The sequence below is a fragment of the Lepidochelys kempii genome, chromosome 5, assembly GCF_965140285.1.
Source record: "Lepidochelys kempii isolate rLepKem1 chromosome 5, rLepKem1.hap1, whole genome shotgun sequence".
NCBI classification, from domain to species: domain Eukaryota; kingdom Metazoa; phylum Chordata; order Testudines; family Cheloniidae; genus Lepidochelys; species Lepidochelys kempii.
Genome location: NC_136384.1, coordinates 101,797,385 through 101,812,277, shown reverse-complemented (window position 1 = coordinate 101,812,277; position 14,893 = coordinate 101,797,385). Strand labels below are relative to the sequence as shown.

The window sequence follows — 14,893 nt, the reverse complement described above, 5'->3', positions numbered from 1 at the left end:
CTTGTGCTGGTCCCCACAGAGAATAACACCCTGCCTGCTACAGCAGCCAGCGACACCATTAACTCAAGCAGTAGAGGCCTGTGCTACGGATCTAGGCCCCAGCCTGACATGCTAGAATTTCTGGGTTTTTAGTTTGCATTTTAAAAAAACTACAAAAAAAGAATTTTTGGGTTGCAAAGTCAATCGGTGAAAAGTTAGGATGTGTAAGAATTAAGGTTGCCCTTCCTTCTAGTGTTCTATGAACACTTAAAAAAAAAAAAAAAGTATCTTCACATCATCCTTGTTGTTTCGATAAGAAAGTATTATTCTCCATTTTTCAGACAAGGAAACTGGAGAAAGAGCCAAGTGGTCAGACTGAAAACAATGCTGAGCACCTGCAGTTCTCAGTAATCTGCTAGGGAACTACAGATACTCAGTGCCCCAAAAAAAAAAGAAACCACAAATGACTTTTCAGAGGCCACAGGGAGTGAGTGGCCACAGGCCACGCAAAGGTACCCACCCCCCAGTCCTATCCTCAGAGCACAATTCTCTCCATAGCCAAACCAACAGCATCCAGAATAAAGAGGTTTCTGGATTCAACTGGTTAGTGCACTGAAATATTAGGGTGGCATTTTATAAAAAGTATGTCACTAAAACAATAAGCAAAAACCCAAACTGGATCACTACTGTTCTCCAATGAAGATGACAATTACAGGTACACTTAGAGCTGATATTATTATACAGGTGACATGTGTGACTTTTCCATTGGGAAGGCAGAATACAACCTTCTTTTCCAGACAATCATTTTCTACCCAAATGGAGATCTTGCAATTCAGTGCAACACAAATCTGATCCACTCAGAGATGAAAGCAGCATTCATTCCTACATACCTTCCTAACGTAGCATAAACTTTTAAATATTATATTATATTATAATATGCTTTACTCAATAAAAGTATATTATACAAATACCTGGCCATCATTATGCAACAGTGCAAAAGTCATGTATAAAGCAAGGGTTAAACTGCAGAATTATAGCTGGCCATAAACTGGTTTTTACAGCTTGAGAAGGAAACTCCAACTCGGTTTCTTACTTGATAATGTTTTAGTGATCCATTAATAAGAAGAGCAGACTGTTTCTCCACCCTCTCAGCAATTGCATGAGCGACTGTATAGTAGGACTGAGACCCTCTAGCACTATATTGCATGCTGTATTCATCATCCACATCTTGTTTGGCTGTCCTAGAAGATAAGTAAAGAAGAGTTATGATGTTATTCACACTATACCAATTTGTTCAGTGCTCTGAACCGTAACTTTTTATTCAAGTGCTCTTAATAAAATTAGGTAACGCAGCTAAAATTAAAGATGGTGTAAGAAATCCACCTCCTTCCCCCACAGAAGGCATTCTAGTGTATACTCACTCAATGATCTGCTTAGCATCCTTCTCAGAAACCTCTTCACTGTTAGGATCCAGAAGTATTTTCTCATCCGCTTCTAATCTACTTGATTCATCATCATCATCCTACAGAGGAGACAACAGAAAAACAGGAGCGGGGACAGAAAAATAGAATAGTAACATTTTTCTTGGTCATAACATCAGCCAGACCTCACTCAGGTTTTTATCAACAGTTTTCACTGGACACCGCTTTACAACGAAAGAAATCCTAACAAGAAAGAGTTATTGGCATCTCTTCTCTTCTGTCAACTGCAACCTTCTTGCTGTGATGTAAGTGAACCAAGGTCAAACTGCAAAACACTTAGAAAACGAATTTTCCCATTTTAATTCCATCGTATTTGAAACAGCTCTTCTTTTCCTGTTCATTGAGAAGATCATATATATACCCTTCTTCAAAACGTACTGAAGATTCATAACATACACTCTATTCATACAAAAAAGCCAATCAAACTGACAAGATCCACTAGGTCTGAGCTGTTTTAGTGTTTTGATTTATTAAAATTATCTTTAAATAGATTAAACTTTTTGTTCCTTATTTATTATTTACCTTCTTTCCAATTAATATTGCAGATGCTGATAAATGGATGAAAGGGTTTCAGATCTTATTGTGGTTTCTCCAAGAATCTCGGTTCCCTTTGAAGTAATGCTATTTTGTAACAACTTAAATTCTTAGCAGCTAAAGCAAATATCCCTATGCCTCCTGTATGCAAACTACTTTTAGAATGATTTCTCCCTTTCTTTCTGTTTGCCACAAAACTGTACCAGTACTGTACACAGAGAGTAGAAGATCTTATCTAATTCTACATCTATATCTACACTACACTACACTCAGGGCCCACTATTTGAAGGTGCTGACAGCCTTTACCACCCTACTAAGGTCAACAGGCGTTATCACTGTCAGCACCCCACAGAGTTAGGTCATTAGGCCTCGATCAGCAAAGCCTTACACACATGCTTAATTGGCCATATTGTGACTTCAGTGGGACTACTCATAGCACATAAAACTAAGTAGTTGTGCAAGCCTTTGCAGGAGCCACACCTTAGTGTGCATTGTTAAATCAATTGTAAAAACATACATTATTTTAAAAGGTGCACAATGCAATTCTATTTGCAACATGTGAAGAAATATCAACTAAGTATAATCTTTGCATCTTGACATATTTAATTTAAGACTCTGCCAATATTTTCTGATTCTAGATTAAAAGAGGATAAAAACAATATTCGAACTAACATGCTGAGTGGTGAGTGAAAATTCCACCATTCTCACCACTGCTTCAGCCCACAGACTAAAAAGAAAATATTTAGAATTGCCCCCAGAAACACATGCGGCTTATTTTTAAGTATTTAATTTAAAAAATAAATAAATAAAACTACTCTAAGGTGAATTTCTCTCTGCTCCCATCATCCCATTTGCAGTAATTGCAGTCGCATTGGCCTCCTTATCCCTAGAGCACACCCAAGATCTGGTGATACAAGGTAGACAAATTAACATATACAGACAAGTCATTGCTTTAATCAGCCCCCTTTTACAGTCTGTTGCCTGAAAGGTCACAGCCAACCACTTTCATTGAAAGATTACCAAGAAAAAAAAAAAGTGGGCTAAGTTGTCAAAAGCTTACATGTAGCTACAAAAACCAAGATCTGTGTATGTCTTCTACCAAATGTTTTTAATACAGTTTTGCTTATTATTGAATCAAACACTTGATTACCACAAACAGCAAATCTGTCTCTTCTGTCCTCCTCCCCCAAAGTTGATAGCTTTTTAATAATAGAAGGATTAAGAAAGTATGTCTCTCAATAGAATTACAAATCTACGCATATGGAGATAAAACAGATTTGACAGATACAAGGTATCAGTTTATTCAGAACAGAGTCACCATATCTCCTGTCATAGAATATTGTTATCAAAAGGAATCTCCTTGTTTGTTCTGAATCATGATTATAAATAACCAGAAATGGAACACATACTCCTCTCTCCTCCTGTATTCCACTAAGGGCTAGTTTTTCTTGTTGGCTTAACAGTCCTTCCAATTGTTTTCACATGTAGTTCCTTTCCTTTATGAGATTTTTTTTTCCCCCTCTGCTCACTAGAGAGAAAAACAAGGTTTCCCCCTCATATGCTCTTAGACATGAAATAAGTAAGTACACATACCTCCTCCTCATATTCAGAGTCACTCTCCTCCTCGCTGTCAGACCTAGGAGCAACTTCATAGCTGGTCCAGAAGACAAAAGAATAGGCGTTTAGAAAAAAAACACACTCAGATTCAATATGTTTCCAAATCATTTTATAAAGAGCTGAATAAATTAAATGAAATAAGGGTGGGTAATGAAACAATGTTTCTCTTGTTATAAGTATCAACAGAAGTGAAAGTAGTCATTAAAAATCCTGTTAGTTTGTTTAGCTACTTACCCAGGATTCATTTCTAACCAAGCATCCAGCTGACTTGCTTTTGGAGCTTCTGGTCCAAGAAGAACTTTGCCTGTTTCAGTGTGAGTCACTTTGACCGGAAGGTCACTCATCTGACTGCTCTCATCAATGGGCTAAAAGTGAAAGCCAATGTCACAGTGTAAGACATCTGAACTTTCTTTCCCACAGAGACAAAGACAGCAAACAAGAGTTTGCAAAGTTAAAGCTTCAAAAGAAAAACAAAGAAACTGAAAACCACAGCAAAAGTGTCTTGGTCAGCACCTGGGCCAACAGTAGGTCACAATATCTCCACAAGTATCAAGCAAAGGCATATCCCAATATTAAGTGTAACTGAACGAGGGGACTATGGAGCCAGAAATATTTACTGGCTTCTCTGAAGAGTTTAGTGTCCAAAGAACATGATGGGAGAAGTTTTCATTTACAATTATTTCTGACAGACAAAGGAGCCATCATGACACAGCACATTTGATCCCATACTAGGAAGGGAACAGATGTGCTTGTCCGATGTAGGCTTATTTCCTACCGATGCGATAATATAATGTGCTATGCTTACAACCATATTTGACAAATAAACTGTGTACTACACAAAGACTTGGTTCTCAAGAAATCCACTTTTACACATAGATGTGGACAAGCTGAAAGGGATTTTCAGAATACTCAGAGATATATACAATGCTCCAAAGACTAGGCTTCAGATCTCTTTAAAAAATGGCTTGTACGGGAGGATAGTTAATCTGGATATATTTTCTCCTGGTTATAAAAATGGATCTTTTTAGGCACTGAAGGGCATAATTTAAGAAGAAAGTTATAGTGACAGTGCATCCTATCTCATCCAAAATCCCTGCTCCAGGTACCTGAATGGAGTGGGTCACAAGTCTAGAATACCGATTAGTCTATTACTGCCAGTAGGAGCCATAGCAAACTTTGGGAAAAATACAGGAAATCAAATTACTTTATAATAAGTTAAAAATTCTCAAATAAATGCTAATTTTACATTTTGATGTTCATTTAAAATGACCAGATCATATTCTATAAAGATAACCTGGGATGACATATTCATCATAATTCTACAGTATGACTTCCAAACACACTTTACTTATACTGTGAAATATTATAAACTGTGTCAATGTGTATTCATAAACTATATCTGCAAATACACATGAGCCTGATCCTCCGACCCTTACCAATGCAAGTAGTTCCATTGTACTTAGTCCCTTGAAGTTAATGTGATTATTTGGGCAAGTAAAGGTTCTGGGATCTGGCTCCCAACCAGCAATAAATAATGTGATTTATTTAGTAGTATCTACTCCTTTGAGAAAAAGGCTTTTAAAATTTTTACCTCTCCATCAGGACCAAGATCAGATCCCATTCCCTCTGCATTCTCTTCTGCCTTCTGAAATGAAAACACAGACAAAAATGTTACATTCAAACTAAGATGAGTATAACCAAGCATGAACTATAAAATAATTTTCATACGTTTTGCTGTTTGTTGCTCCTAAAACAGCTTTGGCTTCCATCCTGGGATCTTAGCAAGAGCTATTTCAGTCTGAAAAGTGACTAGAAATGGTATTGTGGGGTTTCTGTTAATTATGTCTCAATAATTCCACATCAGAGTCACTCAGTTTACAACAACAAGACTGTAGGGCTAGCAGATAGAAAAACTGATTCCCAAGTCAAACTGGAATCTACTCTTCCCATGCATCACCACCAGTAATAAGCATTCTGAAAGTCAAATCATGCCTTAGGTTATGCCAACTAAAGGCAACAGGGCAGCATGAGGGTAAGTGAAAGGCATGATTTTCCCCTGCACTTAGAACTTGGCTAACAATTCTATTCATGATGTGCAAGAAGAAACAGAATCCAGCTCCCCCTCCTGTTGCAATGTTGGCTGTGCACTGCTAACAGGAGTATAATTTTACTTTTATCACTACAGAAAGCAGATTTGACCTAAAATGTACAGGAAGAAGGTCTTTTTAGTAAAAATGGCTATTTTGACAGTCACTCTTTATAGGCTAGCACCATACTTTAAGTAATGCGTTTGTTTAGATGGCAATGTGGGCTAAAACAAGAAAAGCTAACTTTTCTTTAGTCTCTAAGGTGCCACAAGTACTCCTTTTCTTTTTGCAAATACAGACTAACACGGCTGCTACTCTGAAATCTATAATTATAAAGATAGTCAAGATTTATCTATCCTTCTGAACACTATGTTTACCCATCGTATCCTCAAATCAAGCCTGTTTGTTCAGCAGATTCTGGTGTTTCAAAGGAGTAGAAACTTCGAAGAAAGAAATAATGGTAGAAATACCTAGCTAATACCATGTGGGGCAAATTCTGCTCTCACACCAGTGTAAAGCCAAGGTAACTCCATTGACTTTAGTTTGAGGTACGTTAAGTCTGGAAAATCTAACCCCTAAATCCAGCTAGTCAATGTGTTGACAGTAGACAAAGGAAATATATATGCACCCACTGGTGGGAATCACATTTTCTGCATACCTACATGCATTTCTTAGACTTCAGCTTCTTCTCCCTTCTTTCCATAGAGAAAAATAATACCATTGCTTTATTCTTCTCAATACGGCAGAAGTACGGAGGGGTGGGGGTGTCCCTTTCTGACAAACTATTTTTGTGGTGATTTATTTTCTGGATGCTGCAAACAGTTTTTTCCCCTTGGATCTCCATCTTTCTATACCATTTCAGGGTTTTGTTTTTTCATACTGTGACTGCCAGCAAGGTATCTGAATGTCTTCAGATTCACTTTTATCAGTTGATGTCTACATAAAATACTCTAAAGTGAAAGTAGCAATGCAAACTTATATAGATGAACTATTGGGGCAATTCTCTAAGAATCTTGCATATATTTAGGCTTGGAAGGATCAGATTTTTATTAGTAAATGTCGATTTCACCCCACGTACAGAAACTGATGAAAAAGTATTTCCACTGATGATAACTGATATTTACAGGTAGGCAAAGTAAGAAAGCTCCTTGAGAACTTTATTAGTTTGATAAGTAGATCTACTTAGATAAGGATATCTACTTTGTATATTTCAACATATGATATTGACAATTTGTGTTTTAACAGCTATAAAGCTTTAAGTTTTTGAATCTCAACATCTACTATCATTAAATAACTTTTCTCTGACCCTCTTACACCCATAATTTCCTGAAACTGGGAAAAATTAAGTGAATAAAAATAGGAAAAAAGCGGTTAAAACCCATAATTTTGTGCAACTGTGAATTCTTAAATTGATAAAAAAAATATTACAAATACACTGATGTTATGTCAAAATTATTTTAAAAAAAAATTGAATTCTGCCAAGCCTACATATATTAATTAAGTAGTATGATAAAATACTTGAGGGAGGGTGAGGAATGGCTGCAACCAAAGTAAAGTGTCTGTGTCTCTAAGCTTCATTTTGTCAGACTGATTTGTGAGTAGGATAACAAATTGTGTCAGTTGTGACGGTTGTTGCTTAAACAGACCAGGTGATTAACACTGATTTTGTATAAAGTAATCTACCCCCTAAATCCAACTAGTTTAGGATATTAATTCTTTTCTGAAAACTATCCTGAAAAAGGCAGTAACCAGCAATTTGTTCATTCATATATCAGATCTTTCTCAAATAAATTAGGTAAAGGAAGGACAGTGTAAAGATTGTCATTATAACCGTGATATACCCATCATACCTGTAACTAATGCTGCTAACCTTGGATATAGCGTTTTGTCGCCCTCAATTTTAGTTCTTCCTCTATTGAGGAACAGTGTACTTCAGAAACTTCTAAAAGGTTTTAGAACTGGTTAAGCATTGCCAGGGATGTTTGGAAACCTGTGTCCCAGGGGTATGATTGTTATGTAAAAGAATTAGGGATAGAGCAAAGCCTTTGAAAATGTAGATTTGTACACATCCACTGCTGCACACTCCTCTGAAGTTCATGCCTTGAGGACAGATCCAAAGGGGCATACTGCCAAACAGAATATGCTAATCTTCACACAGATGACCTAGGAACTCAAGGGTTTCATTTTTTAAAAAAAGTCACTCATTCCTCCCTTCCTAAGCTGGCAAAGATAAGGGGAGGTCTCTTTCAGAACAGTGGAAGAGGAGTCATGCCCTGTGAGTGGCTCAACAGCAATACCTGATGACCAGACAAGAGCAGTATTAACAGAGGTCTGGAGGGAGCTCAGTTCAGCCCTCCTGGGCAGTGGCTATTTGTGTTGACAGGAAGAATGTGAACGGCGCACAAAGAGTAGAGTTTACAGAAAGCAGGGAACAGGGTGACGGCGCACAAAGAGTAGAGTTTACAGAAAGCAGGGAACAGGGTGAGTCATGATAGCATTAGGATGACTCATGGAGGCACAGGTTTGACCTGGACTGCTCAAACTGCACTGGTTGACTAGGTTCTCCCCCACCCCCTTGAAACAGTGTATTGGGGTACACCTGGAGTGGAAATGCTTGATGGCAACTGTGTGAGGAAGATGAATCAGTAGATTGGAGTGGATGGAAACAATGAAATGGAAAATTTAAAATTGTGACTATGTTATTTATGTAGCACCAGAAATTTGCAAGTGCTCTACAGACAACAAGATGACATGGTCCCTGTGCCAATGAACCTACAATGTCAAGAGACAAATGCACAGATTGGAGGGATGGAATGCAATAAACTGAAAAGTGACACCCCGTGAAGTTAAACATGAGTTTTGCCAACCTACATACATTTCCTACTGACTACTGGGAAACATTTGTCTGAAGTGGGACCAAGCTCTACAAGTCTCTCTGGACATGTTTTAAGGAGTTACTGAGAGAAAAGAGAATCAAGGAGTGGTTGCCTGGCATCAGTGCCTGCATGGAAAAAGAGACGGAGACCAGAGCGAGAGAAAGGCAAAGATGGTGGTTAAATGCATGGCTTGGGGGGAATGAACAGTGTGAACAAAAAGAGATAAGAGCAGACATGTAGATAGGAATCCATCATCTTACCTAGGAAGAAACGCTTTAATATTTATATGGTCTTGATCAACTCATTAAAGCCAATGAAAAGAGACCCACTAACTCCAACAGGAGGCCTTGCACAGCAAAACAAATGATCAGTCACTAAGCCTCAGCGTCATACACTGTGTAAAGAGTAGTTTGTGCACAAGAGAGCAGAGCCATTTACAATAAATGGTTCCCATTGATTTGGATGCTGAGTGGAGGAAGCAATATGCAAATGCACTGGAAGAAAAATTTTTATTACTAGCACTGTGCAAATCTATTATTTAACATTTATATTGTGGTAGCATCTAGAATTCTCAGCCACGTCATTGTCCCCGTGGGCATAGTAAAAACATATAGTAAATGAGAGCCCTACCTCTCAAGACCTTGCAGTCTAACATAACAGGTAGATGAAACAAGCAAACTAGCAAGATGAGGTAACACAAACAGGATTTTTTAGCACAGACTATCTGTGTGCACAACTTGTAGCCAATCAGCAGCAGTAATTATAACTTAACACATGCCAAACTATTATCAGATGGCAAAGATGCGCACATTCAGGATCAATAAATTACAGCCTACTTAACTAGAAAACTCTCCAGACAGGGACAGAAACAACAATGGACCTAAAAGAGGGTATTCCACATTGGTTATTCAGTTATGCCACAGACAAATAGAGAATTACTTGAGGGGCGATGACAGCTATATAGAACTGAAATATTTTTTCTTCATATTTCAGAGTAACAGCCGTGTTAGTCTGTATTCGCAAAAAGAAAAGGAGTACTTGTGGCACCTTAGAGACTAACCAATTTATTTGAGTATAAGCTTTCGTGAGCTACAGCTCGCTTCATCGGATGCATACTGTGGAAACTGCAGAAGACATTATATACACAGAGACCATGAAACAATACCTCCTCCCACGCCACTCTCCTGCTGGTAATAGCTTATCTAAAGCGATCACTCTCCTTACAATGTGTATGATAATCAAGGTGAGCCATTTCCGGCACAAATCCAGGTTTTCTCACCCCCCCCTCCCCCCGCCCAAAACACACACACACAAACTCACTCTCCTGCTGGTAATAGCTTATCCAAAGTGACGACTCTCCCTACAATAAGAAAAGGAATACTTGTGGCACCTTAGAGACTAACCAATTTATTTGAGCATGAGCTTTCATGAGCTACAGCTCACTTCATCGGATGCATACCGTGGAAACTGCAGCAGACTTTATATACACACAAAGATCATAAAACAATACCTCCTCCGACCCCACTGTCCTGCTGGTAATAGCTTATCTAAAGTGATCATCAAGTTGGGCCATTTCCAGCACAAATCCAGGTTTTCTCACCCCCTCACCCCCCTCCAAAAAAACACACACACAAACTCACTCTCCTGCTGGTAATAGCCCATCCAAAGTGACAACTCTCTACACAATGTGCATGATAATCAAGGTGGGCCATTTCCTGCTCAAATCCAGGTTCTCTCACCTCCTCACCCCTATACACACACAAATTCACTCTCCTGCTGGCAATAGCTCATCCAAACTGACCACTCTCCAAATTTAAATCCAAGTTTAACCAGAACGTCTGGGGGTGGGGGGGGGGAGGAAAAAACAAGGGGAAATAGGCTACCTTGTATAATGACTTAGCCACTCCCAGTCTCTATTTAAGCCTAAATTAATAGTATCCAATTTGCAAATGAATTCCAATTCAGCAGTTTCTCGCTGGAGTCTGAATTTGAAGTTTTTTTGTTGTAAGATAGCGACCCCCATGTCTGTTGTAAGATAGCGTGATCAGAGAGATTGAAGTGTTCTCCGACTGGTTTATGAATGTTATAATTCTTGACATCTGATTTGTGTTCATTTATTCTTTTGCATAGAGACTGTCCAGTTTGACCAATGTACATGGCAGAGGGGCATTGCTGGCACATGATGGCATATATCACATTGGTGGATGTGCAGGTGAACGAGCCTCTGATAGTGTAGCTGATGTTACTAGGCCCTGTGATGGTGTCCCCTGAATAGATATGTGGGCACAGATGGCAACGAGCTTTGTTGCAAGGATAGGTCCCTGGGTTACTGGTTCTGTTGTGTGGTATGTGGTTGTTGGTGAGTATTTGCTTCAGGTTGCAGGGCTGTCTGTAGGCAAGGACTGGCCTGTCTCCCAAGATTTGTGAGAGTGTTGGGTCATCCTTCAGGATAGGTTGTAGATCCTTAATAATGTGTTGGAGGGGTTTTAGTTGGGGGCTGAAGGTGACGGCTAGTGGCGTTCTGTTATTTTCTTGGTTAGGCCTGTCCTGTAGTAGGTGACTTCTGGGAACTCTTCTGGCTCTATCAATCTGTTTCTTCACTTCTGCAGGTGGGAACAGAACACCACTAGCCGTCACCTTCAGCCCCCAACCCTCCCCCCCTCAGACGTTCTGGTTAAACTTGGATTTATGCTGGAAATGGTCCACCTTGATTATCATACACATTGTAAGGAGAGTGGTCACTTTGGATGGGCTATTACCAGCAGGAGAGTGAGTTTGTGTGTGTGGTTTTTGAAAGGGGGGGGGGGGGAGAAAACCTGGATTTGTGCTGGAAATGGCCCACCTTGATTATCATACACATTGTAAATAGAGTGGTCACTTTGGATGGGCTATTACCAGCAGGAGAGTGAGTTTGTGGGGGGGGGGGGGGGGGGAGGGTGAGAAAACCTGGATTTGTGCTGGAAATGGCTCACCTTGATTATCATATGCATTGTAAGGAGAGTGATCACTTTAGATAAGCTATTACCAGCAGGAGAGTGGGGGGAGGAGGTATTGTTTCATGGTCTCTGTGTATATAATGTCTTCTGCAATTTCCACAGTATGCATCCGATGAAGTGAGCTGTAGCTCACGAAAGCTTATGCTCAAATAAATTGGTTAGTCTCTAAGGTGCCACAAGTACTCCTTTTCTTTTTTCTTCATATCTATGGCTGAGAAGGTGAAGTGGGACTAGGAGAAGGACTTGGAAACAATGTCCATCCTTGACAGTGAGTGATATGGACTGTTTATAAAGAGGTGCTTCTCAGCTGATCTCAGACATCAATGTGCTTACAGAGCAGATGTCTCATTTACTATTTCATAAAGTAATGCCTCATCTTAGCTACGCTCCTGGTTATTCTGGCTCTACTCTACATGCTAGTGTCTTCACAATACAAATAGAAAGCTGTGTACATACAAAAATATGAGAGGGCAAAACACTGACACTCATGTATTTAATACTGAAGACATATTCTGTCTACATTACATATGTGCTTGGAGTATTTGAGAAAGTCAGCTATAGTCCTAAACAAAGGACTACATCATGAACGTCACCCGTCTGTTTTCCTACCACTTGTACAATACGAACTATCTATAGAACTTGAAAAAATCTTGGGCTCCTATCAGAAGCAACTCCACTGAAAGCGAGTGGCCCAGTTTTGCGCTTGTTCAAGAGACCAGAGCAGTTCAAAAGGAGCTATTCCAGACAAGTGCAGAATTATAGCCAGAAGAAAAATCCCAAACCCTATTTCCCCAAGAGCACAAAATGGATTCTTCATAACCAGTCTGGCCCCTTGGGTAAATAGGCTTCATTTCCTAATTATAAATAGTGAGGCTAAAAAGGAGAAGTACTTCTGCACCATCCACTTTATCAGTGTTCACCCTTGGGAGCAAGCCTAAAGGACTCTTGTCTTGCTCCTATGTAAGAATGGAACACTTAATTATGTTTTTAATTGATTAAACCGTATTTTCAATTGATTAGGTAATACAAGAACAGAGGTATCCAAAGTATATGGCTGAGTAGCACAATGACAACTTGCTGGGTGGCTGTGGGTCAAACTTAAGTAACATATGAAATCACAGTTATAAATCAAAGCACAAGCCATATTTATTAGTACTCATCTCTCTCTTGATAGATGAACAAAATGGCTTGATGGCAGAGTTCACTAGCATTAAGAAGCTGAAAATGATCAGGGTAAAGCACAAAATTTTACTGTTAATTTTCCCTTACGTTTTGAGTGGGGCAGAACACATTGCATCAGATATTTATGGTCTGTCTGGACACAATTTTTCAGCATTAGAGACTTATGCATGCACTGACATCACCAGAAGATGCTCTCATCTGAGCACAGACTTACACTAAGAAAATACTGGAATAGGTTCATTCACAGACACAAAAGAGTGTCAACAGAAATACGAGGAAACATTATGTTTATACCAGTGTATAAGCCAAGCACACTGATGCTGTGTGATATCTGTAGGGAGAATTAGGGGTGTTAAAATCAAATGCTGCTCTTGCCATAATTGTAGGCCAAGTACCCTGAAATGAGATTTTTTTTTGATTTTTTTTAAGATATTGCCTCCCTCATTTTGGAGGACTGACCGTTGGCCCTTTCTGTATTACAACATATTCTTAAAGAGGCACAGCTGACTTTTTTTGGAGGGGGCTGGAGGAGAGGAAAGGGTACTTTTGAAGTCTGTCGTCCTTAACATGGTCCAGTTATTATAGATTGGTGTTTGATACTGTACTTAACATGCTCTTACTCTACGTGGAGAAACCTAAGCAAGCATTTCAAATTCTGTAAGGTTAAACAGCCAGGAAAATTAGCAGGTGCACTCTTTGTTTATGCAGAACAAGCGAAAAAAAGTTCTGAGCCATTATTTCTTCTCTCTCATATTAAGCAGACTCATCCCATGAGAATTACAGATAGACATGACCTAGAAGGTCATCTTGCCCATCCTTCGAGATATGAAAGGAACTGCGGTGTCATGAAAGTACCAAACTATTATTTAACGACTTCTCTTACAGAATTATTTTATTAAGTAAATAATATTGCTTAACTCCCACCCATACTCTCACTGACTAACAAAGAAATGTTTCATAGCATCCAAAATGAATTTTAAAAAGGCTTATACTAAATGGTAAGAATGCAGATAGAAAACAACACTATTTCCAGGCTCTCTCTATTTGCACAAAATAGGCATAAACAAAATAATCTCTCTCTGGCTCTGTCCACTGCCCCTGTCAACTATGTATAGGATTGAGCTGAGCTCAGAATTGGAAGGTTCAAGATAACTGTTCGGAGGGCAAACTGGCTGACTGCAGGTGTCAAGAAGGAATAATCACTTTTTGTGCCTCCAAGTTAAACACTGCACAATTAGCAAGCGCTTCATGGTGGTGTTTTCAGTCTCTCTCTGATGCACATTATCCACTGCTAAAGCCAGGACACCTGACACTATGACAAATCCTATGTGACTACAAGAGACATGGTGGGTAGGGTAATATCTTTTATTGGACCAATTTCTGTTGGCATCTTCTCTCACCTTCCCAATCTACAGAATGTAAGAGACATGCACTTTATTGCTAATTGATAGTAGGTTGGCTAATGTTTGCTTGTTGAATGTTTATCAATAAACCAAATTTATAACCCAGTGAAATTTTCTAATCTTTTGTCCCTTCCAATCTATGGAATTATTCATGTTGATTATTAAACTGACACTTAAAGAGCTAATTCAGTATTTGTATAGCATAAACCACATGATTTCTTATGCCAGACTTTTGGAACAAAAAATTATACTCAATTAATGTTAGCAATTTCGTAGTTCATAAAATTTCAAGCACGCTCATATGCATAAGACCAATGCAGAGTTTAGCTTAACAGAGAAGGTTCAGGGGTGACTTGATTCCAGTTTATAAGTACCTATATGGGGAATAAATATTTAATAGTGGGCTTCTTAATCTTGTAGAAAAAGGTATAACATGATCTAATGGTTAGAAGCCCAAGCCAGACAAATTCAGACTGAAAATAAGATGTATATTTTTAACCATGAGAGTAATTAACCATTTGAGCAATTTACCAAGGGTTGTGGTGGATTCTCCATCACTGACAATTTTTAAATCAAGACTGAATGTTTTTCTAAAACATGCTCTATTTCAAAAGGAATTATTTTGGGGAAGTTCTATGGCCTGTGTTATGCAGGAGATCAGACAAGATCATCTTCTGGCCTCACCCACCAACAGTTACACTAAGGGGAGGGAAAGGTATTAGTTGTTGCTCAGTTTTC

The 14,893-nt window shown here is 38.9% G+C and overlaps 1 protein-coding gene across 7 annotated transcripts in view; it reads right to left on the bottom strand.

Moving 5' to 3' along the window:
- The window catches only part of SMARCA2 (SWI/SNF related BAF chromatin remodeling complex subunit ATPase 2), a 182,950-nt gene that overhangs the window by 108,863 nt on the left and 59,194 nt on the right, over positions 1–14,893 (bottom strand). For all 7 annotated transcript variants that reach the window (XM_073345222.2, XM_073345221.2, XM_073345225.2 and 4 more), the window contains 5 exons: positions 5,203–5,256; positions 3,846–3,976; positions 3,588–3,648; positions 1,401–1,501; positions 1,073–1,220 (listed from right to left, as the gene is read on the bottom strand). In XM_073345222.2, the coding sequence (XP_073201323.1) occupies positions 1,073–1,220; positions 1,401–1,501; positions 3,588–3,648; positions 3,846–3,976; positions 5,203–5,256 (495 nt within the window). The remainder of the gene's footprint in view (positions 1–1,072; positions 1,221–1,400; positions 1,502–3,587; positions 3,649–3,845; positions 3,977–5,202; positions 5,257–14,893) is intronic.